The following is a 24,414-nucleotide window of genomic DNA, read 5'->3' on the forward strand; positions in this document are numbered from 1 at the left end:
GTTCTTCATTCAAAGACAGAGATAAAACCATCAGTCCACAATTATCACTTAATAACACTTTATTTAATCATGCAGGGAAAAAAGCTTGTAAAGCATTATAGTTTAACTATGGTTGCTGTCCTGTGACTAAGCAGGTTTGGGTCTCTATTCTGTTTGTTCTTTCAAAATTAACACAGCATAACAAAATTTAGCGATCTTCATGCATGAAGTATATCCAGAAAACAGAATTTTCAGGTCAAAATTTAAAAGTATTAAAGCTCAAGTCGTAACAATTGTATTTTTTAGATACTATTTTCTCACATATGTTGAAATGATCAAAGTAACCTCATCATGGGTACCAAAACTGCATCACAGACTGCCTAATTAAAAAAAAAAAAGCAAGCTGCTTTTTTGTTGTTGATTTTAATTGTTAAGGTAAAAACTAATTCCTAACATACACTGAAATTAGTTCTTTCAGCTCTACTTTGAGAGACATCAAAACCTAGTCCCTGAAGAACTAAAGGCATTAACTGCCAGAGGCTTCACCAGCTAGATTCCTTCTGTGTCCTAGACAGAGGACTTTATTATAAGAGAATCCAGAAATTGGAGCTGTGACATTATTATTTGTTACGACAAATCTTCCTCCAACCTACCAAAATGTCAAAACAATTCAGAAAGCTGGCATGCAGAAACAAAGAATTTCATTCATATCCAACAGCACTTGTTTAAAATAGTACATTTCTAATTTGAGTGTAACAAGTCTGACATTTAATTTAAAACTACTAAAAGGCATTTCTCCCACCAAAACGATCCAGTTATGTATTTTGGCATATCTAAATCCAACAAAAGAGGGCAGTGTGACAAGTTCAGACACAAATGCTACTATGGCTCCCTAATGAAACAAGCGATGATTTTCCTATCGTTGCAGATTAGTAAGAGTCAAATAATATTATGCAAAGCAAACCCTAAAATTTCCATGTCAGAACAAGCAGAGGCACAGCTGCAGAAAAGGTCCTATCAACAGTCCATTCTCTTCCTTTTGGAGATTTAATACACTCCATCTTTAACTACCATGATATGTAACACTCATACTTAATACAACACTACATACGTTTAAGGCAAAAAAAAAATATTCCTGCACAAAAGATGAGCCTAACAAGAGCAACAGGACGGGTAGGCTAAGCCCTATCCTAGCTGTGGATTTGCTGCATTGAATGCAGGATGTTTTATTTGATGGTTTATGCTCACTCATGAATTTCTATACATGTATTCAGAGACGAAACTTGATTAAGGACACTGTTAAAAGACCAGTGAATCAAATGAAAGCATCAAAGAGCTCTGAAGTGGGAAAAGGCCAGAAAGCAAGTTCTTTATTGCACATTACTGCAGTTAATCTTCCTTGGTTTTAAAGTTTCCAAAAATCGGGACATGGGAACTCTGCTAATCCAAATAGAGTCATAAAACAATTAAGACGACTAATAGAACAAATACCCTGTGAAGGTTTGAGCTCTATAGTCAAACTGTCACAGTTGGAAAAAAATGCTTATTAGTGGCCAGCCTACCATCAGTCTGTCAGTATCAAGGCCAAATTAATTCCACAGAGCACCCCCCCAAGCCTGCCTTAATTAATAACCGTACCAAGAATGAACTTGGTCTGAGCCATTAATCTTTTTTTTTTAAATCTTAAGAACAAAAAAAAAAAAAAAGTAGACGCATCTGAAATGCTTCCTAAAGCATGGAAAAAATAGTCATGTCATAGATAAGGCACATAAAAATCTAAGTCCAATACAAAACTTCCAACACGGAAAACCTTTTCCACACACTGCATTCTGGTGAAAGCTGGGCACACTCAGCTGAAATAATGCAACCAATTTTGATCACTATAGCACTGTTAATGTAGAATGAGAAATGGCACACTAGTACTGAAAGGAAAATAAAGCCCCCCAGTCTTTGATCAGCTCCAAGAATAAGCTTTATAGACCCCAAAAAACTAGTCCCTAGGCAAAAGGCTTGGCAAGGTAAATCCCATGCCACCTTTCCTGGAATTCTACTACTGCAAAGAGTAATTATAAATAAGGAAAATAGAAATAAGAAAGATTACCTTTGACCAATAGTTGTTACCATCTGAAGGCTGTTCAGTGGCCTATGTGATCCAGTTCTCAGTGGACTAGTGTCCATATCACAAAACCCAACACCACAAATGGTACTAACTGGCAACCTTGTTGGCAGTCTCACCAGAGAGGCCAAGAATTGAATGAGCATGGAGACTGAATCCCCTCTCATCCCTAGAAGTGGTCCCTTCAGGTCAGGGTTGAGGCACATTGGTGGGGCAGTCTGGGGGAAGCTTGCACTCCCGCTGCCTGTGCTGTACCTGTTCTGTGGATAAAAAGAGGGCTTCAGTCTCCACGGCTGTCAATCCAGGTCCTTTCACACACAGGTGAACTAAATTCATACACGAGTTTGGTTTTCTCTTTGTTTGTTTTAAAGAGGGATTACCTTATCCCAAGTGCAATCCTTAAAAAACAGCTAGACAGTTCATAGAAAGGAAGAGTCAAACATCTCATCTTATTCATTTGATAAAACCAGAATAAAGTAACATTTGGCGGCTTCCCCCACATACCTTCTGTGTTGTCGTGTTTGTTGTCTGTGTTGAGGGCTTAGTGAAGGTTATTTTCACAGGCGACATGTGTGGTGGTAAGGAGTTGGCAATGCTCTGCATTATATTACTCATCTTGGGGCTGCCACTTACAGGCACTGTGATAGTTTTAGTGACAGGAGTCACTGCCTTCGGGACTTCTTTCAGGAGAACAGGGGAAGAACTAGAAGAATTCGTTCGCCGTCTTTTGCGGGGCTTTTCATCATCATCTGAGCAGCTGACACCTGGAAAAGAAGTACTTTTTCTAAATTATATTTTCCCCATTTGCAGCTCTCAGTGCTTTCTAAACCACTTCAAACTTGCTGAGTCTTATACCCACTTTCAAATAAGAGAAAAAGAAACAGAGGACAAATTATTTCTTACGGTCACAACTAATCTGTATCACAGGTTAGTGATGGTCTTAGTCCTTGACATAGACCACACTTAAACTGCCATAAAGCAAAGAAACAAACCCCCAAAAACCCAAGCTACTCAGTTACTGGGTTACTTTATTCAGTTTAAGAGATCAAATGAACATAAGAGCCAGTACAGGGATGTCATTCTGCCTCCAGAAGTTTGACTAATGAGACTCCGCACACAAGAGGTTTGGCATAACGTCATGCACATTCCAGTTTAAAACTTTATGCTACAAGGCTGTTGCTGGTTTTGTTTACAGCAACTGGACTACTGAAGTTTATCCTCCTGTAGTCTTCTCTGATTTCAACCTTGTAGCTACTTTCATGCCATGTTTATCATTACAGTACTCTTCTCCCTTTCACCTCAACACAGCATCTTGAGATCCTTTCTTTTTTTCATGACATACTTCAGTTATGAAGGTCAAACCTCATTTTATCAGCTTCTGTCTTGTTTGGTGCATTTTGTGCAACAGATATAAAATGGCACCTAGCACATAATCATGAAAAACAAAAGAAATTCGGCCTCAAAGGAGTTCATTCTTCCTCACAGTCTTCTACTGCACACACTAAAAAAAAAAAATCTGCTGCAATATTCAGCTTAGCAAAGGATAACAGCGTGATCAATGGATCTTAAAGCCATATAAAATTTTCCAAAGTAGACAATAGGTTCATAAATTAGTATACATTACAGAAAGACACAGTTTAATAACCTTGAAAATCTCTTACAGCTACTGGGTAGCATTTACGTTTACCAAATTACCAGTGTTAAACAATTTTAAAAAACAGAGATAAGCCAAAAAGATGCAATCCCCCCTACGCAGAACAAGACTGAAGATCTTGTTCTGTATGCCTGGGGCTTAAAGACAAAAAATGCTGTCATGGCAAGAAGCAGTCTTGCTGGTAACCCAAGCAAACTTGGTTGGCAGTCAATCTCTAATTAGGGTCAAGATGTAATTATGGTCAATCTCTAATTAAAATAACTAAATATTCTAGCATTCAGAAAGTGAAGACGCAGGAATTAACATGGACAAGAAAGTGCCCAGTAGCACAGCAAGTGATTTCTGAAAAATGGGATTCTCTCTTCGTATGAGTACCAGGTCATTTGCAGGCACACTTCAGAAGGCTGACAGTTGTATCCACACAAAGATGGGAAACTGAACTAGAGAAGAGAAGCAAAGGCTCTCTTTTAAGTTTGCTTTGAACTCCAAAAAATAGTTTTAGCTGGCTGTGGCAGTACAGATGAAGTGTGGATCTATGAGTCTGGATTTCAAAGCTCTAATCAACAATTTACTGTATGGCCCTGAACAAGCCTAGTGGTGATCTCCATCTATAAAGCAGAGATTTGGTTACATGACTTAAAAGCCTGTTCATAATACACCTTAAAGTATCACTGTGAGTACACTACACAAACTTACAACTGTGAGGTCACTAATCACATTGAAAATGTGGAGGAATTTCAGAATCCATTTGAATCAAAAATCCACATGCAGCTAGGATGTTAGGACACAACTGTTATTTTGGTGGGTCACCAAGAAATACTGAAGAGAAAGCTATTTGTTTGTGGCCCTCATCCACAAAAAAAACCTCACCACCCAAACCAACACAGAAGAAAGAAAGAAAGATTAAACTAGCAGAACACTATTTTATATTAAGTACAGCTCATTTCACCTCCTGTTTCCACTGCTGGGGTTCTGCAAGAATGTTATTCCTGTAATTTCATCTTAGAAACTGCCTTTGCACAAAGTTTTCCACAAGCATTCAGCTGAAAGGTAATACAGCTTGACTATAAGTCACACTTGACAAGCAAGGAAGCAGAGGCACAGAGGGGTTAATGGCTCAATCAGACTGTGACTTGGGTGAGGTCACACGACAGATCAGTGGCAAAGTCATGACTATAACTCAGGCCTCCTGAGTTTGCTCTTAAGCAGGTTTCTTAAAACTAATGTGACTGATATAACACATTCTGAAAGACATGTGATCCCTTATTAAAAAAAAAAAAAAAAAAGAACAAAATGAAGCATACAAAGTGAGGAAAAAATGAAATCTAGGGATGGATGGAATAAAAGTGAGAACATTTCATCCCTCTATTGTGTGTCTAGACTGGTTTTATACTCATTACCGTGTAATAATTCAACAGAGGTCTAAATTAAATTTTTAAGACGTTAAGAACATTTCCCCCTGAATCTTTAAACCAAAGCTGAGTGATTAGTGCATTACATCAGAAAAACAAAAAAAATTAACGTAACAGGTTTCATGGGTTGTCCCAGCCATTAAAGATGGTGGTTTGCAGGTAACATTATATTTAGATACAATGTGACATTTCTGACTAGCTAGAAGTTTGTATAAACATGCAAATATAGCATACAGATTAAAATAATTTTTAAAATACTAAAGGTATCCACAGCAAGCATAAAAATAGCGCTTATCAACCTCACTATTAATCTTTATGTGTCACCTGCATTTTGATAGACACCAAGTAAGGAAACATTTTTAATTATTAGTTAAATAAAACTACCTTTGATGAGCTGGGCATAAATATGAGGATGTATTCTGCTTTTAGAACTAGCTGATTTATCAGCCAAAGAAAGGACGGGGTGGGGGGCAAGAAAGAAAGACTGTTTCTAGACATTATGCCCTGGATTTCCAAATTTAAATACAGGAAGATGGGTATCTGGCAGGATTTCTTATGGAGTTTTCACAGTTGCCCGGGAACGCAAGCCTCACTAAGATTTACTTCCAAATAAATCACAAAATGGCCAGACATAGTTAATGTAAGCATATCAATGCTGGCCAAACTACTGTATTCTAAAAAAAGTCTAGGTCAACTGTGAAAGTGGAAAGGAGGCACCTTTTCTAACTCAAATAAGTGACTACTATGCATTATTTAAGGAGAAGGAAGAGGGAAGTCCTCTGCAGAAGCAACCAGCAGAGCCACCTTAAAGACAAGTTCTGAACAAGCTGGATTAGAAATCCACTGATATGCAGCAATTCCTGTATTTTATTTTCAAAATACTTTTCACTCTTGCCTGCAGCATTTTACAGTGAGTGGATTTATCCTGAACACAATACCTCTGAAAAAGGGAAGCAATAAATTCATTCTTTAGTCTAAACAAAGGCATAAAGGTATTAAATGACTTGCCCAAGGTCAGAGTGTTTAACTCAGTCCATGCTTCAGCCACAAGACTGTCCCTTTCTTTCCCTTTTGTTAATCAGTTGCTAGTATCACTTACTTTTGACGTAAACAGTACTTCCACTTGGCAAGACGACTACATTGGAGGCTGGACTGGCGGGTCTGGGGGACTTCACTGTTGCTACACTGCCACTTGGAACAGGGGTGGATGTTGGGGTTGAAGTGGTACTTGTGTAGGAATAGCAAACCACCACTGAAGAGGAGAAAAGACACCTTCCATATAACTGAAGTGCAGAATCCCATTATTCTATCACTATTTTAACAACTGAAATGGAAGCCAAAGACTTATTGGGTCATTATCCACATCTTTGCCTCTGCAATCCTGTTACCGTTGAATACTCCCCAGTTTGACCTAAGCACAGCCATGGAATTAATGGCCTTCAAAGACAACATAGAAATCTACCCTCCCCTCCTCCCATGCCCAGAAATCTGTGCTGCCGATTCTAGATTTTTTATTTGTATTAATCTGATATTTTACTTTATTACTTTTCATTTTAGCATTAATTCAATATTTCGATCTTTTTGCTTTTCTGTAAATGACCATATCTAGACTGGTAAAGGACAGAAAATAGCTAGTGCCTTTCCTCAGCGGTACAGCCATTGAAGAAACCAAAATATTCCTTCAGTAATGAACAACGATTTTGCTAATCAGCTTTTTTTTAAACCGTTGCTTATAGCTAATAGTATAATGATCCAGTATTTCTCACAAAACCAGAATAAAACAGCCTATTTCAAGAAGTGTTACACATTCTCTAGTTGCATGAAGCATAATTCGAGCCTATCCAGCCAAGTCAGATGGAATGTGTACTAGCATTATTTAAAAGGCATAGGGAAAGCAGAAAGTAACCTTTTAACTTGTTAACTTGGTAAGTTTAATCTGAAGTATAAAAAAAAGGAAAAAGAAAACCAACAAAATCTTCTTGACTTTCACCAAAACCTAGTTGCGTTCTTAAAATAAAATGTTCTGAAACATCTTTCATCACTTACAGAACTTTACAAAAATCTTAAGCCATCGGTGCAAGTTTTTATAGCTTACAGAGCTTAACAAGTTACCCAGTGAATTTCCCCCTCATTTGCTGACAATTTTTTTTTTTAATTTTGGTTGCTAGTGTGCTCACTAACACGCAACTGTCAGATTTATGCTGCAGATGCTGCAAAGGCATCTTTTACAAAAAAAAGAGATTTTTTTTCATGTTTCTATGAATACTGTGCAATAAGAATTATTCAGATTTTTTTTTTTTAAATCTAACACTTAAAATCTAAGATAACAATTTATACTGTGACATTATTTTTATATTCCCATAGATTGCAGTATAATCCCAGCTTTCTCTCACCTTCTTTGTTTCCAGTTTCTGCAGGAACTGGAAGAGATGCGTTGTGCTGAACAGCTGCATTGGCAACAGCATTAGCGGTAACAGTAAAAGCTGTTTGTGGAACAAGCCGTGGCATCAGCGGCACCAGTCGACGACCTTCTATACACCATTCGGAAGAGCTATTTGGTCCAGACATACTAAACAGAAATGCACATTCTGTAAGTATTCTGCTGAGTTTCCAAAATGCTCAGTACTCTTACTTAAGTGCCTCTTTTCAACAGTGAATGTCTAAGAGGCAGTTTCTGAAGACATACTAGAGCAATAATCTTCAACTTCCTTCATCTCATGAAAGCCCGTACATTTTTCCCACCTGATGTAGAAATCCTCCCATAGGAAATTTAAGACTTGCTGCTTCTTTTACTGTTTTGTTTCACAGAGCCCTTCAAGGGCCGGAGGTCTGTGGATGTCATGTTCAAAATCCCCATATGAGATTAGCTACTATTCAGGTAGAGTTGGCACACTCTCTGCTTCTGGATGACAAAAATACCTAGACATCCAATAGATTTCAGAAGACTACTGAAATTGTTTACGTTACAGGGAAAAACCCTTGGTTTCTAACACGAATCTTGTTTTACCTGAACAGAAAAGTTTCCCGGATTTATTAAAGTAGTCCCAAACAAGGTAACAGAACGTTAAATGATTTAAATACACCCTGCGCATCTTCCTCAACAGAAACCAGTCTGCTGCTCTCGTTTTCTCTTAACCTTCGTACTTACACACAAACCAGAATGCTTCCAGAAAATGCCGTTCTTATCTAGATGGAGAAGCATTCCTGACTGTTTTACATGAGTCATTTGTCAAATCAGCAAAACCAAAATGGCAAATTATTTTTCAATGCTGTTATGTTCTTAAGCAAATCAACCCATTTAATGTATTAATATATTCTGAAAAACAATTTCTCACGTGAACTACTGCAAGCAAGTTGCAGCAAAAGGTACCACAAATTAGTTCGTAAAATGCCGAAGATCTGCTCTGTTGTTAAATCCTGATACGCTTCAGTGTTCTTCATACATATTCATATAGTATAAGCAGAGCTACATCAGCTGAGGTAAAAATACATTTTTTTAAATCAAAAATAAGACTACAAATGTTGCATACAGCAAAGCTAGCAAAGTCGGCTTTCCTAATGAGTTAGAGAATTATTAAGTCAAATACTGTATTACCAACCATCATTTACAAAGAATTACCACAGGAAAAATAAAGAGATGCAGCACTTCACAACTGCACCTTGCCTGGATTATAATATCTCATCCGTCTGAAGTTCAACACCTCAGGACAAACTTTATGCTTGTTCTGTAAAATGCTAAAAACAGAACTACTACTTGAAAAGGAAACTTGATTCAAGAAAAGAATCTTGATTTGACAATTAAATGCTGCTTATTCATTAGTTTTTCCCCTTTCTTTAATGAAGTGTAAGGAATTTGGTGGGTTTTGTTTGGTAAAGAGCCTGTTTCTAACTCTCTAAACTTGAACATTAAAACACTAAAATGTTAAATGTCCTTCCGCAGCACTAAAACAGTATGCTGATTTTGGTGAGTCTTAGAAAACTGCTAAGTCCAAATGGCCTGTTATTTGCATGATTTCCTTTTTTTCTCCCCGTAACACCTAAGCTACAGGAGTCAAACTTAAAAATCAATGGCTGCAACAGAAAAAGAAAGGAAAATACAGAGAGTTACAATCCAGCTCTTAACAGCAAGACCGTTAAGTAACTATCAGAGATACGTAAGCACTTGCCCTCTTGCTCCTCTCCACCTCTCAAAATCATGTGCAGCTTGCGAAAGCAAACGCAAGGAGGAACCAGCCCAGTTGATGCCAGCACAGCAGCTGCACCAAGCGGAGAACAGTGGACACTGATGTCATCAGTTAGCTTGCTGCAGTTTTTTTACTGTGACCATTTTTTCCCCCCTCTGTGCTGATACACTGTTTTCCACTAATCTCCGCCACCTCTTTCCCTCCCTTTGTCTTTCTACGTAGTTAAGTCCCTCTTAATACAACCTTTCCAAACTTATTTAAATAAAAGGTAAAACAAAAAATAATAAAGCAAATGTTCATCCTGCTTATGGATTTCTCTATTTTTCTCTACTCTCTGTTTCTTCTGGTCTATCTTACAGAAGGCTCTTCATGACAAAAGACTGTTTCTTATATTGTACTTGTACAGTGAACAGGATGCCTTCAGATCCAAAATGCAACGGTACTAAATAACTGTTTCTAGTTCCCTGATGTAAATCTGATACAGTAATTCCTTCATCCATATGCTGTTTTAACTACTGTTCTTTAAAACACCATCCATCTTCAAAGTTCTATCATTCAGTTAAGGCATAATGGATTTTACAAAGGGTACCTTTGGAAATCACGTAGAAAATTACCCTATAACTTACTTGTGTGCAATAGTCGTTAGTCGTTCATCATTTACTGCTCTCCGAACTTCAGCACGATGTCGCTCTGTTGAAATACTATTAAAAAAAATAGCAATATATTTTAGTCAGATGGAGGCACGGACATTTATCTAAAACTTCTAGCTAAAATGAAACTTATGAATAATCCACTCAAGAGATGAAAGGGAACAGGCATTTACATTTAAGAGATTGTCACTTAACTTTCTCTATCACAGTGAGAAAGAATTGAATGTATTATTGTTCAAAAATATTACTGAAGAATAAAAAGAACATTACTGTTCATAGGGTACCCCTGCAAAACAGCTAGAATCCAACCTCCTAATGAGAGCAATAAATTTAAAGGACACAGTAGAAAAATTTGCACAGAACACGCAGCATTCTTTCTTGATGTCACGTGGGCCCAAAGACCTTAAAGTCCTACCTTGACAGAAGTCCAAGCTAGCACACACTCATGAGTTAGCTGTAACGATTCTAACACTCAGTACCTCCCAAAACACCAACAAAACAGTAAAGCTCCAACCACAAAAGCAGTTGTTTTCCTTACTACAAACTCAAAGCAGAATAGGAATCGAACCTCCACAAGATGGAGAATTACTTCTCTAGATTAAGATTTGCTTTGTGATACTAGTGATAGAAAAAGCATGCAATACCTTAGAAGAAAACAGGTCATCGGTTGTTATTTTAAAAAAGGTTAGGGTTACCTAAGCACTTTAGAGAGTTCTCCAAGAAGATCCTTCTTCTCTTTCGTAAGGTCTCCCTGTGCACGTAAGGCACTGATGACACCTGCATATGCCTCCAGTTCTGAAGAATTAGAGCAAATAGTATTTCTATTTAATGCTCACAGCAAAGGAAAAAAAAAACATTATTTTCAGTATTACCGACAGTATTCTATTAATTTTCAAAATCATTAAAAGGAACATGCCTTTCAATTATTTAGTGCTTTTCAAAAGAGATTGATGATTTAGAACTCTCTCAGTCAATTACTCTGCAGCATACAGCTTTTCTGTGAAACAATTGTATCATCACAGAGGATTATCTAGTCTATAAACCCAACCGAATATTTCAAGCTCACTCTGAGCTGACAGTTCAGCCAGAAAGCTTGAAGAAACAGTCCCCAAATTTGGAGAGTATCTCAGAATTCTCTAGAAACAGCAGAAGAAAAATCTTTAAAACATATCATTATTAAAAGTTCCATGGAAAAGCTTGACTTGAAAAAAAAAAATACACTATCAAAAGAGCAACTGATTTTTTCCTAATGCTTTTCCTTAATTAGCACAGAGAACATCAGCTCTAGTGTGTTAAATACAATCATCATAATCTTTTATGCCCGTTAACTTGATATGTACAACTGCTTGATTCTGAAAAGAATGCAACACACTGAATTGAACCTGCTCAACACAAAAGAAACAATCCAGCTATTCTTAAATGTAGAGCCATCACAAAGATTGACTCTCACAAATACAACTCTCATTTAATGTAAATCTGTAATTCCAGGGGACCTATGGAAATGTCATGCCATCGGTGTTTTAAAAAATGGAATAGTTAAAGGCTACTGAAACTTCTGAATTTTGTCCTACTAAGCAGGGTGAAAAGACACCTAATGCAAATAATGGAGTCTGTTAATTTGCCAAAGAACAACTTGCTAGTCTAAGCTTAGCACAGTTTAAGGAAACCTTACTGAAATTCCCCGCTTTAAACCAGAAATACAAATTCTTTCAATATTTACATAGGTGCCTTTCTGCAGCCAACCAAACCAGACCCCCACAACAGATCCCAGTTAACCGAAAGCAAGAATAAAAAGGGGCAGGCCAAAACCTAACACCTCTGAAGTTTGTTGCAAAAGAAAGACTGATGCTTTTCTGAAAAGCTTTCAGATTAGGATTCCAAAGAGCTAATTTACAAATCAAATCAAGGAATTGTGCTGAAAAGAAGTCCTGCTCTCCTGTCCTGATTAAGCAGACAAAACACAAAGCAGAGTTGCTTTGGTTAACCAAGCAGCCTGCATAGGGATGCCGAGTGACCTACAGAAGCATTTACAGCTTCAGTTATAAAACATTTGCTAATTAATGCAATGGTTATTACTAATATCAACATTTATTTAGACAACCATGTTACAATATTTAAGATACTAATTATTTTCCTCTGTTAACAACATAAAGTAATTCTCAGATACAACCGTATAATTATTTAGCAAGGATAGATTTTTTTTTTTTCTTTCTGCATTTTTAATCGAGATCTTCTACACTAGAGCTTTATAAATGCACATTCTGGCTTTTTAGAAGCTAGTAAAGATTACAGAACAGCTATAACTAGCTTTCTCACCCTTACATCTATGCAGCAATCACTAACGGGTGCGCTCTCTTTCCAACAGGAAACACATCAAGCGGCCAAAACAGGTTTCACAAATAAATACCATCATTTCAAGTGCAAGGTGCTACCATCGTCCCCTTATTCAGTTATAAACCATGAACGCCGCAGAACAACGCTAGGTATCGCACACCTCAGGATGCATTTCAGCCTCACCTGCACCATTGCATTTCACTCATTATGGACTACCCCACTGACTGCTGAACGGTCAACCAAATAAGATGTTGGGCTGAGAGGTGGAAAAGTGGGACTCAATAAGGCAGATGAATATTGCTGGATACGACTGTTAGACAGCTATTCGCTCCCACTGCCCGTGCTCCTTCCCCCTCCAGTCTTGTGGTGAGTCTATTTAAACTGAGAGCTTCTCTACCCTGGAAGAGACACGGCTGCTACGGGCTCTGATCCTCTGCTACGCTGGCAGGGCCCCCTTGTGGGGACACAGCTCATGCCAGCAATAAAAAAAAAGAATTTTTTTTTTTTTTTTTTTCCTGTCAGCCTAGGTTATGTCATTGAAGGAGGTGTAGCTGCAGTTCTGTTTGGCTCAGCTGCACCAGCAGGGTTCTGCCAGCACACCGCCGTCAGCTGGGCTGGGAAGTTGTTTTTTTTTTTTTTCTTTTCCACACTCCTAGCCAGCACAGCTACGTTAACAAAATTTAGCAGCACAGATCCGGTCCAAATCTTTCAGCATCCTGCACTTTTCTCCTAGTTTTCGTACTTCATGAGCCTCGCTTAAGACCCAGGGCTGTCACCTTAAGGGATGTACAGCTTAGTTGCAATGTCGTGTGCAACATCTGCATCAGTGTCTGTTTCAACAGAACACAAATCCCAGATTCCCAAGAAATGAAATAAAAAGGGCAAAGCGAGGGAAAATAAACTCTCAGCTCTCAGAAAATAAAGTGGATGGCTTCATAACGATGAGAACCTTGGCAGAGTGAAGAAGTACAGCACATCATCTCTTAACATTCAAGTAAAATAAGAACAAGAGAAGCTGTGATTTGACTGTCACAGGAAGTTGGAGGCAGTCTCCGCTTTCTTCAACTGGAAAAAATATCCTTAACTAAATAAAAAGAAATTCAGCTCTAAGAACACAAAAACGACTGTGCAAGATCAGATCAACAGTCTAACAAAGGATTCTCTCTCCTGTGGTAGCCAAAAGTGGATGCAAGGAAAGAGCAAATATTTTTCTTACCTTCCAAAATACAAAAGCGTATCTCCTTCTACACATGTGTTCACAAGGACAGAGCACAAAAAAAAAAAGATCTCCCAATATATATCTATTGGGCAGGGGTCTGGGTATTGAAATATATTTGAATTATGTTGTTACGACAGTTAAAAGAGAACACTGTTTTCACACTTCCCTGATAATTTGTGTAACCGCAAATCACAAACCATCACAATTTTTTTTTTTCTCCTGTTTCAAGTCTTTACAATAGTACCTTTACTACTTGAACTCAGTCCCACCATGTCAATTACACCAGGGTTCCATGAGTTTTTTGGTACAGAAAGGTGTCCAAAACGGAATTGAAAGACAGACAAAGACCCTCCTCTCAGAGAGTTATCCCATTGCACATTAATAGTTGTAAAAAGAACAGCAATGCAACACTGCAACATCGAGGCAGAGATGGCCCAGGACATCCATGGTTCTACCAAACCAAAACAATTCCGTTCCACTCATTTCGCTCAGGCAGAGAGCATCTGCCAAACATCATTTTAAGCCAGGGCTGTCAAACCAATGACACATGCAAAACGCAGGAAATGACTTGTGAGTTGCCTGTAGACATATTAAAGTGTTTCATGGAAGCAGCAGGCAGGCAAATCTTAAAAGGGCAAACATACAGACCCACAAATTGTATCTTACTGTACCCAGTTTGCGAAGGATCCTCTTGCATTCATCTCTGCTGAGATCCAGAAGAGTTGGCCACACCACAGGCATCTTTCCCTTGTGTTTGTGCTCCCACAGAGCTCAGCCTCGCTGAAAAAGGAATATAAATGCAGTAAGCGCAAGTCCATCACTTACTGATTTCCCAAGCCGATTAATGTAAACTCTCCTCTGCTTGCTCACAACTCCACCGACACATTCGCTCCCATCCCTGCTCCAACCTTTGTAATGGCATGCTTTGCCATGCAGGAATTCAGCAGTTTCACAAGGGCACGGACTTCCTATGCTCTCTTGCGCAGATCCATCACCCAAGCCTTTTTACCGAGTTTCCCATCTCCTTCTCAAGCCTTTTTTCATGCTGAAACGCTCTCCGAATTGATGTTCAAGTCTCCTCCCTCTCTTTATGCACAGAGCACCTATTATAAGAACTCTTCCAGCTAACCGCACGCCCCCCTTCCCCCCGGGGAATGCATTTAGCACTAGCCTATTATATGACAGAATGGCAAAAACACCGTGAAAATTCGCTTTCCACGTACCAACACCAGCCCCCCAAAAAACCCAAACACGGGAACACCCCCTCGCCCGATCGCATCGCGGCGAGATTCCGGGGGTGGCGGCGAAGGAGGGCGCATCTCCCCGTTGCAACGAGGATAATAAAGGAAAAAGAGGAGCCGGAGGCGAGCGGGGCGAGCCGGCTTGTGCCAGCCCGCGGCCGCGCCGCGCTCCCCGGGCAGGGAACGGCACGGCGGAGGAGGGGGGGACGGCGGGGGGGAGGCACCGGGAACAAAAGCCCCGGCGCCGTCGCACCCTCCAAAGCGGGGTTGCAAGGAGGGAGGATCTCCCACAAGGGCGCCCGGAGGCGGCCGCCAGCCGGGGACTCTCCGGCCCTCGGCGCCGGGGACCGGCGGGAGGCAGCGGGGCTGGGTCCCCGCCGGGCTCGGGGGCAGCCGCCCCCGGGGCCCCCGCCGGCGGGAGGGAGGGAGGAAAGGAAGGAGGGAGCGGGCGGCGGCCGCTTCCCCGCGCCGGGCGGAGGGGCAGCGCCGGCGGCCTGCAGGCAGGGGACGGGGCGCTGCCCGCGGGCCCGGGCCCGTGAGGGGGCGGCGGGTCCCCGCCGTCCAGGGAAGGGAAGCTGCCCCTCTCCCGGAGGGGGAGCGCCCCAGGCAAGGCGGGGAGGCGCGGCGGCGGTGCCGGAGAGCGGGACCCACCTGCCCGGCCGTGCCTGGCACATCGAAAGGCTCCTCGGCGGCAGGGCCCCTCCTCCCCCCCGGTGCCGCTCTCGGGTTTGTTTAGTGGCGGCGGCGGCGGCAGCGCTTCCCCGGGCCAAGATGGCGGCGGGACACACTGCCCATGCGCGCCCGCCGCGGTGCACGCCGGGAGCTGTAGTCCTCACCCACCCCGCCGCCGCCCTCCGCCAGTGAGGAGATGGAAGGAGCGGGTGTCAAGATGGCGCGGGGTGGGCGTGGCGCGCATGCGCGGCGGCGCAGGGCACGCCGGGAGCTGTAGTCCTCTCGGCGTTTTGTCGACGCGGTGGGAAGCGGCGCCGGCCGTCCCGCCATGGCCCGGCGGCCGGGTACGGGCGGCGAGAGGGGACAAAAAGCCGCGCGCGTTGTCCGGCCGGGCCGGGGCGGGCTGCGCCGCCGCTGCGTGAAAGCGCTGCGAGCGCGGCGCGGTTTAAACGCGCCCCGCGCACCCCCAAACTTTCGGCAAAGGACTCTGGCAGGGTTGACATCGGCCCTGACGTCATTTGGCCGTTTCCAGCTTTCTGACTTAAAACCGGCGGCGGTTACGCGCGGTGCCGCGTAGGGCTGTAGTCACCACGCTTCGTGGCAAAACAATAAGGTCATAAAATCCACGCCCTAAAGCCACACTCGCAACCGCCTCGGGTTTGGTTTTTTTGGTTTTTTTTTTTTACTGCCTGCGGTAATGCATCAGGGAGCAGAGCAACCACCGACTCCCAAAAGCCACGAGCACCGATTTCGGAGCCCCGGGCCTGGCAGATATTTTTTTATATATAGCAGTGATTGTAACTTTTTTTTTTTCCCTGCGTATTTCCAAGAAAAGCAGCAATTAGATGTCCTTAAAAGTCCTTAGATCAGATTAGAAACAGAAAATAAAATATCTCTGGGGTGCAGCTGGAGCTTAAAAACAACGCGTGTATCTTTGTGGCTGTGTGTTGCTGCGAGAAAGAAAAAAAAAAACCAAACAAAAAAACCAGATCCATAAAACTGCCTGCAAGGCAATTGCTGGAAAATCACCCTAAAGCCCCTTCAGGATGAGCTTTTGCTATCGGGTCTCCATCTCGCAGGGCTTCATTTTTGCTGCAGGCACTTGTTTTCCACGCTTCATCTTGCACGCTTCCTGATTTTGCAAAGCAAACGGGCGCCCGGGGGACAGACAGTTTGATGAAGAGGAGGGCAGGGCTCCTCCTTACTCTGCTCTCTCCCAGAAAATCTTATTTTATAGTTTGCTTTCAAAATGCCAGAAACAGCTGGACGTTTGCTGAGGTGAAGACAAGGCGGGCGGATGGGTGTGCGTTGAATCGCCGACACCTATTTCCAGATCTCCAAGTGCTGTTACTTCCACCTAACTATAGATAAAAATGTTTCTTCCCCTGTGATCGCTGATGAACATTTTCTCACCTGCAATTTCCTATTGTTCTTCACAGCGGTATAAATCTCAAACACTTGAAAACAATTATGCTGAACAGTAAAGGAGAGCTAAAACAATTTTCCTTCTTTTTTAATGTTTTCCTAAACAAGAACCAGCTGAAGGCAAGTAGCATCCTCTCTGCATAATATTACCTAATAAAAATAAATTTCCTCAGCTTCGCACAAAACTGAGGAAGATGTAGACCAGGTTAGTGCCAGAAGTTGAAATTTTCCTTTGCAGGCCAGAGACACCACTGCAAACTGATCTGGAAACTTGTCTTTTAGTTTAATTACTCTGGTCAATAGGAACAGGCAGGGCAGCCTCGCCGCTTATCAGAATAAAATAACCTTTTTGAGGTTTATTCGTCAGTTGTAACTGTGATGCTCTAGCAGAGTATCACTTTTATTGCATCTGAGGTGTTTAACAGCTAGCCCTTGTATTTGTAGAACAAATCATTCTGTGAGCAAGAAAACTACCAAAACCTCTTTAAGAAAATTTATCTACTAAGGTGTAGATTTTAGCTGAACATTTTCTTCGAGTTTGTGTGTTTATTAATGCACTCTGTTCTCATGCACGGTCTCCAGTGAAATCTCTGCTAACAACGCAGCTTGGAAGGAGCACAAATACGTTTTCTCAGCAGCTATATTCGTTAAACTTAATTAGATCAATTTGGCATTTTTTTTTTAGGTCTTTAATTTTTTTTCCAAATGTGGATGAAACTAGCCAGCACGATCAAAAGTTATTATGGGCAAGGAGGACAGACACACACTGACACATATGTGCATATGTACGTACTCAAGAAAATGGTATATGCTTCATTTCCTTCGGCATGCAGAACAGAAAAGAGATGTAAAAAATTCGCCAGTTATGTATGAAGTGTCTGAAGCGGCGATTGCTGCACATGTCGTAAGATGATTTCCAAGAATACTTCTTCTTTTTGTTAAGGGTGAAGATCCTTTTGTTAAGGATGAAGACCCAGACTTGGAAATAGGCAAGAGAGGTCCAAAAAGTCCGAAGGCCAAATTCTGCTCGTAGTTACGGCAGCACCATTGCCATTGATTTCACATTAACCTACAATCAATTCTCTATTACCCATGAAAATGGGAGGGCTGAGATACCACAGACAAAGGAAAAAAAAAAACCAACACACATAAATAATGAGTCCTGAAAAGCATCAGTAAGCTGAACCGAGGCCGGAGCTCTGCAGTGGTTGATCAACTGGGATGGATCCACCAAGGTTGTCCCTGCAGAGAAGCAGAGGGAAGTCCCAGCAGATGCACCAGAGCTACCCCTGAGCCCAGCAGACCCTGGTCGGGAGGGTCTGCTGGAGCCAAGGAGCCCTAACCGGTCCCAGGAGTAGCACGGATCTTTCCCGAAGACTAAATTAAGTCTTAGGGAAAGACTTATCTGGACTCAGAATGACGGCACGCAGCCGGCTTGGATCTTCTAGCCTAATCCAGGGAGGTCACCCAAAGGAGGCTGAGACTTGACAGCATTTCTTTACGTCTGATGAACAAAATGTCAAGAGCGTTCCAGTTATGTACTAAAAAAGCGAAAATAAAGACAATATGCCTTAGGCTTACTTCATTAATACAGAAAAATGGCTAAGTGTCCCCACAGGTGAAATTTTCTCAGGAAATTCATATAAAACAAACTAATTCATTGTGGGTGAAGGAAGAAAACGCAGAATGTGAAAATGCCAGCGTTTTTTCTAGCTTTAGTTGCCTTCCAGATGTTAATCACTTCCTTAGTTCTCATTACCTACATCCTCGGACTCTGAGTCATCAGTTAAGGAGGCCCAAAATTACTGAGCACTTGCTGACTCTTCAGAAAGCCAAAGAAGAGGGAAACTTGTCGATAGCAGCAACGTTCTGCCATTTCCTAAGGAGGCAATGCTCAACAGCGTAAAAAACCACAAGGTAGAAGTAGTTTGTAATAATCCATTTTATTTTGCAGTCGAGGCGAGCTGAGGACTCACATCATTAAAACAGCTTCAAGCAGTACATCACTGAATTTTTGTAGCTTGGCAGTATTAGGCTGGTACTTTAGCTCTAATTGTGCTAATGACAGCTCACCGTTAGCTTTCCCGTTACAGCCAGCAGAGATGAAACTGGGACTCATCAGGACCTGCAGCGTTCTTCATCTGATGGTGACCTACTGAGCAACCCCGGACAAGTTGTATCACCGCTCTTGTGCCTCCATTTCCCGCTTTTATAAGGCATTTTAGAAACTAATGGCAGACAGTGACATGCAAAAGCCACGCATTATTATTTATAACAGCACACTGCTGAGTATTCTTTTTCAGAATTTGCTCCGTTATGTGCATTTAAGCAAAATTTGTTCCTCCTTCCAGTAAGGGAAAGAAATACAACGACCATCAAGCACTCCCGCTTTGTGTTATGTTCTCTACGACCTGAGATCCTCAGATCCCCCATCGGCTTAAATAATACGATTCTCATCAATTACAGGCACTGGCCTAATTAATTAAACTTTCTGGGCACTTACAGGATTAATCTATGTCTCGCCACGCTTCCTTCTATCCCCTAAGACAATGGAAGGGGGAAGACAATGAGCTGTAGCTTGGAAGCATCAGCAGCGAGATGGCCCAAGGGAGGAGCAGGGATTTTCACGTGGAGAAGGTGATTTGTATGCAGCCCAGGTCACCAGGACAAAGCTGTGCCGCTCAGCTCGTCGGGGGCTCGTAGGAAGTGAGCGCAGCAGCCTTGCTGCGGTTCGTCGCTGGATTATTAACTGCATCCCCACTCGCATCGCTACAACCCGATGGATACAGACCCCGAAATAATCCTTTTTCTTCAGAGCAGCCTTTCCGGGGTAGAAGACAGGCGCATCAGCTTGGTACTAGATGAGAACCATGCACAGCTACTGCAGCTGCCTCTTTTCTGCCATAAACGGTGCATTTTCAGCTTCCAAGAGTCTGACGTGGGTAATTTCAAAAGTAAAATTGTAAAATCAAGGGGAAAAAAATATTATTTGAATCAGCCTGCCAGCAACTGAGAAAAGAAGCAAGCAAGCCACTATGCTTTTATACTAAGATGAATGCAACATTGTAGGTAATTTAAATTTTTAGGGAATTTAAAGATGGTTTAAAGTATCTTCCATGTCTTGCGTAAGAGAGAAATAGCCTAGATTCTAACAGAAGTTAAATTATTTCTCGGTCTTTTTTTGTTTCCCAGTTAAATGGCCTAACCCACAGAGTTTCCACTTCTCTTAAAGAGGTTACTCAGTGACTTCATGTGCTTTCCTGACACAAGCATCTCTTGTTTTCATTCTGCTGCCCTCAGACCACTCCTAAACTCTCTCTCCCTCCTCAAATGCTTTCCCGTCACAGTTTTTTTTTTTTTTTTTTCCTCCTGGTTAAGATAAGAGCAGAAGCCTCAGCAACATTTAGGCGCTGGCAGCTTGCCAGAGCAGCCTTTTATATACAGCCTTGTCAGATACAGGGATTGTCACCCAGGACTATTCGTATTTAAATCCACAAAGATATTTCAACTGCTTTCACTGAAGATAGCTTTGTGTTGCCAGTAATAGAGAGCCCCCCCTCCCCCATTACAAGTAATACGTATTATACTCAAAATATGTATTTATTTTACAAATCCTAAGAGCTTCAGTGCCGAAAAGTACCTCAATTCAGCAAGGCTTAAATCCCTCAAAACGCCACCATGCATCGGGCTGAGCACATATTTAAACACTTCGCTACGCTGAGGCAAAAACTTGATTATACAACCTCAGATAACGAAGAAGAAACTTGGTTGTGTCATTCTGCGGCATACCAAAGAGCAAATTAAAGTCGGTACCCTCTGCAATCTAGGGAGGCAGATGCAAACCTCCATCCTCTTCATAGCATGCTGTATTGGTGAAGAACGGATAAACTCGCTGGAAAGAAAGCAAAGGCGCTTCTCAGAATGGAAAGCGGGGGAATAAGGCAAAGTATTAATCGCCACACTGTGCAAGGTGTGTCCTTATCTATGGTCACATACACATATTGCAAACCATCGGTAACTCCAGCGTGCTTCCGCGATTCAAAGAACGTATCCCAGATTAGCATTTTGCAGAGTTCAGCCACAGCAGGACCTGATTTGTGTTGTCTTTTAGGGGAGCTTGCACGTTCTCCCGCGAATTGCGCTTTTAACCCATCCACAGACCGTGCAACGCTTTGACGTTCAAGACTCATCAGTGAATGATTTGCTTGTCATTTTGACTAAATATTTTCAGAAGGCTAGATGGGCTATATGAACGCTGGGGAAGCAAGTATCAACTGCAAAGGATGTATTCGGTCACTCTACGGACAACAAAGGCAGCTCCATAGACAAGAAGATAAAGAGTTAACGATCGTAATTACTTAATGGCCAGTGAAACTAGCCATTTGCTTATCTGGACAGCCACTGACCTTCTTTTTCTTAGCAATATGATCATTTATAAACTCTTTATGCCCAACTGTTTTTTTGAAAGATCCCATTCATTCGCTGCACCCTGAATTCAAGAAATTGCATTGATCCTGGAACACCTTGCAAACGAAAGTTTACTTAAACATACAGTATTGCTGCAGGGTGAAAACAGCAATGGGAAAGGAAAGCAAGTTGGTGCTGAGTTTGCAAACCCCAACCAGTAACATCTCTGTCACTGTGCAGCCTTCACAGAAACTCTGGGAAAAGTTCACGTACTTAGCAACCCTGCCGAGAAGGACTTGGGGGTGCTGGGGGATGAAAAGCTGGACATGAGCCGGCAATGTGCGCTGGCAGCCCAGCAAGCCAACCCCATCCTGGGCTGCATCCCCAGCAGCGTGGCCAGCAGGGCGAGGGAGGGGATTCTGCCCCTCTGCTCCGCTCTGGGCAGACCCCACCTGCAGCCCTGCGCCCAGCTCTGGGGCCCTCAGCACAAGGAGGACACGGAGCTGTTGGAGCGGGGCCAGGGGAGGCCACCAAAATGATCCGAGGGCTGGAGCCCCTCTGCTCCGAGGCCAGGCTGGGGGAGTTGGGGTTGTTCAGCCTGGAGAGGAGAAGGCTGCGGGGAGACCTTAGTGCGGCCTTGCAGTGCTGAAAGGGGGCCCATAGGAAGGATGGGGGCAATCTTTTTGGCAAGGCCTGTTGTGACAGGACAAGGAATAATGGATTTAAACTAAAGAAGAATAGATTTAGACTAGACATAAGAAAGAAATGTTTTACACTGAGGGTGGTGAGGCACTGGCACAGGTTGCCCAGAGAGGTGGTCGATGCCCCATCCCTGGAAGCATCCCAGGCCAGGTTGGACGGGGCTCTGAGCACCCTGCTCTGGTTAAAGCTGTCCCTGCTCACTGCAGGGGTTGGGCTGGGTGAGCTCTAAAGGTCCCTTCCAACCCAAAGCATTCTATGATTCTATGATTCTATACTTTTTAGGAGGTTGGTCTTAACACCAGTGGTTATCAAGGCTTGTGCAGACAAATAAAGACTACCTGTCGCTCCTGGGTTGGGGCAAGCAAGTAGGGAGAATAAAAAGATGACTCAGATTGCCTCACTTTTAACTCCTCCATGGCGATACCGATGTCTTGTCTGTCCATTAGCGTGTGCTGCCCACAGAGCAGCACGCTGGGCTGTAATCATCTGCTTGGGCTGATCTTAAAGGTCTTTTCCAACCTAAACGATTCTATGATTCTAAGGCTTCATAAGCTGCAGCAGCTCAGGTGGAAGCCAGGACTGGGCTCAGAGCAGTCGCTTGTAATTCAGAAGGCTGCTTTCCTGTGCAGGGAGGGAAGCAGCTGTAGGCCAGAATACAGACCGCTGTAAATCGCTTAGTACGGGTCATTCGGAAAGCTACGCCTGTGCACAAAACCATGTCGTTGGGGCAGACCCTGACACAAACACCAGCCTCGCATTGAAAGTACAGTGCCGCGAAGCCAACAGCCCTCTGGGTTTCCTCATATTGAAAAGCTGACACAAAACTTAGGAAAGGTTTCTTCATGAAAAGGGTGGTCAAGCATTGGAACAGGCTGTCCAAAGAGGTGGTAGAGTCACCATCCCTGGAGGGGCTCAAAAAACAAGTAGACTTTGGGACATGGCTTAGTTGACATGGTGGTGTTGGGTTGATGGTTGGACTGATGATCTCAGAGATCTTTTCCAACCTTAATGATTCCTAGTTTTTACTTTCATTAAAAATAATCCAGCCACCAAACCAGGAAACACGAAATGGTTACTCTCCCCTTAACTGGTTTAGTGGTGGACTTGGTGGTAGTGTTAGGTTAATGGTTGGACTGGATGATCTTCAAGGTCTTTTCCAACCTAAACAATTCTATGATGCTAAAATCAGCATTCTTTGAATCAGAATCATTAAAAAAAGCAAAGATCCCAGTGAAATATGGAAAATACAACAGGAATTGGGTCTGATAACCCTTGAATATCATCGTAGGCATTGCTAACTTTCATTTGCAAAAAACTAACCATGAGGGAGGAGCCAGGATGCTGCATTACTCCAACTCAGGGTGGGAGTTAAGTTGCATATTGGTCACCAGTATTGCATACTTGGTGTGCGCTCACGTAGCCTCAGAGGTCCTCTCTCATAAAGTGTGCGCAAGACTTAAGTTATTCCCCACCTTTGCCTTCCCGTTCTCCCGAACTGTAGGCAAACCCTGGACATAAGCAACTTGCTTTTCATCCTGTCATTGCGAATTTCAGCATGTCTCAAAGGGTGCACGAATACGGATCTACAAAAATACCTCTACAGGATTAACCTGATGTCCATTTAGTTCTCACAGACAGGTTATCCCAACAACAATGGGGCTGTATGACTTGCAGGAGAATTTAATAGTAGTAAGGGTCATGAAAGCATTTCAGACTTCAAATATTCTCTTCCAAATAAACTTTTAATAGCAGGAAACCTGCAGGAATACACAATCGTACTTAACCAGTACGATCAGAAAATAAAGGCATACTAACTTTCACCCTGGGAAAGAGTTAATTTCCAGAAGTACATTAAAGAAGTTATTTTACAACCACTCTTATGTGATATAGAATCCTGGATTTAACATACAGCTGAACTTAGAGACACAGCGGGGAAAAAAAGAAAAAAAAACACTTAAAAAACCCCACAAACACAGAAAATTCATCTAAGAATAATTTATCCAGTGAACACAGATAATATGTACAACACAACTGATACAGTCTATAATTCCAATTCAATGTCAACAGACAACAGACAGACACACCTGGAAATACCTTGTGAGCAATACTTGAATAATCTGGAGGATTATTTAAGACACAAAATAACCAGCATACAAATTACGTGTGTACACTTCAAAGGCTACTGTGCAGGGAGAAAAAAAAAAATTTTGGTGATTTCTATAAAACAGAAGCTAAGTTTTGGCATTTCCAACTAAGTAGTAATGTAAACTAATTTTCTTTAAATATAATGGGCTTCCAGTAATATTGTTGGTTTTTGAAAATAATTTTCTTTCCATTATATAAGAATCACTTAAAAATTACGTCTCCGCATTAAAAACATCACCCAGCAGACTTCAGCAAGTTAACTTTATGCACAAGT

The 24,414-nt window shown here is 42.1% G+C and overlaps 1 protein-coding gene across 1 annotated transcript in view; it reads right to left on the reverse strand.

The window, feature by feature from the left end:
• EMSY (EMSY transcriptional repressor, BRCA2 interacting) overlaps nucleotides 1-15,496 on the reverse strand; it is a 41,260-nt gene extending 25,764 nt beyond the window's left edge. Inside the window, exons 1-7 of the mRNA XM_075721442.1 lie at nucleotides 15,441-15,496; nucleotides 14,220-14,328; nucleotides 10,691-10,790; nucleotides 9,972-10,046; nucleotides 7,555-7,730; nucleotides 6,261-6,413; nucleotides 2,600-2,859 (exon numbers count right to left, since the gene is read on the reverse strand). Of these exons, the coding sequence (XP_075577557.1) occupies nucleotides 2,600-2,859; nucleotides 6,261-6,413; nucleotides 7,555-7,730; nucleotides 9,972-10,046; nucleotides 10,691-10,790; nucleotides 14,220-14,289 (834 nt within the window). The 5' untranslated portion in view covers nucleotides 14,290-14,328; nucleotides 15,441-15,496. The remainder of the gene's footprint in view (nucleotides 1-2,599; nucleotides 2,860-6,260; nucleotides 6,414-7,554; nucleotides 7,731-9,971; nucleotides 10,047-10,690; nucleotides 10,791-14,219; nucleotides 14,329-15,440) is intronic.
• Between the last annotated feature and the right edge of the window lie 8,918 nt (nucleotides 15,497-24,414).

The sequence above is a fragment of the Pelecanus crispus genome, chromosome 1 (assembly GCF_030463565.1).
Source record: "Pelecanus crispus isolate bPelCri1 chromosome 1, bPelCri1.pri, whole genome shotgun sequence".
NCBI classification, from domain to species: Eukaryota; Metazoa; Chordata; class Aves; order Pelecaniformes; family Pelecanidae; genus Pelecanus; species Pelecanus crispus.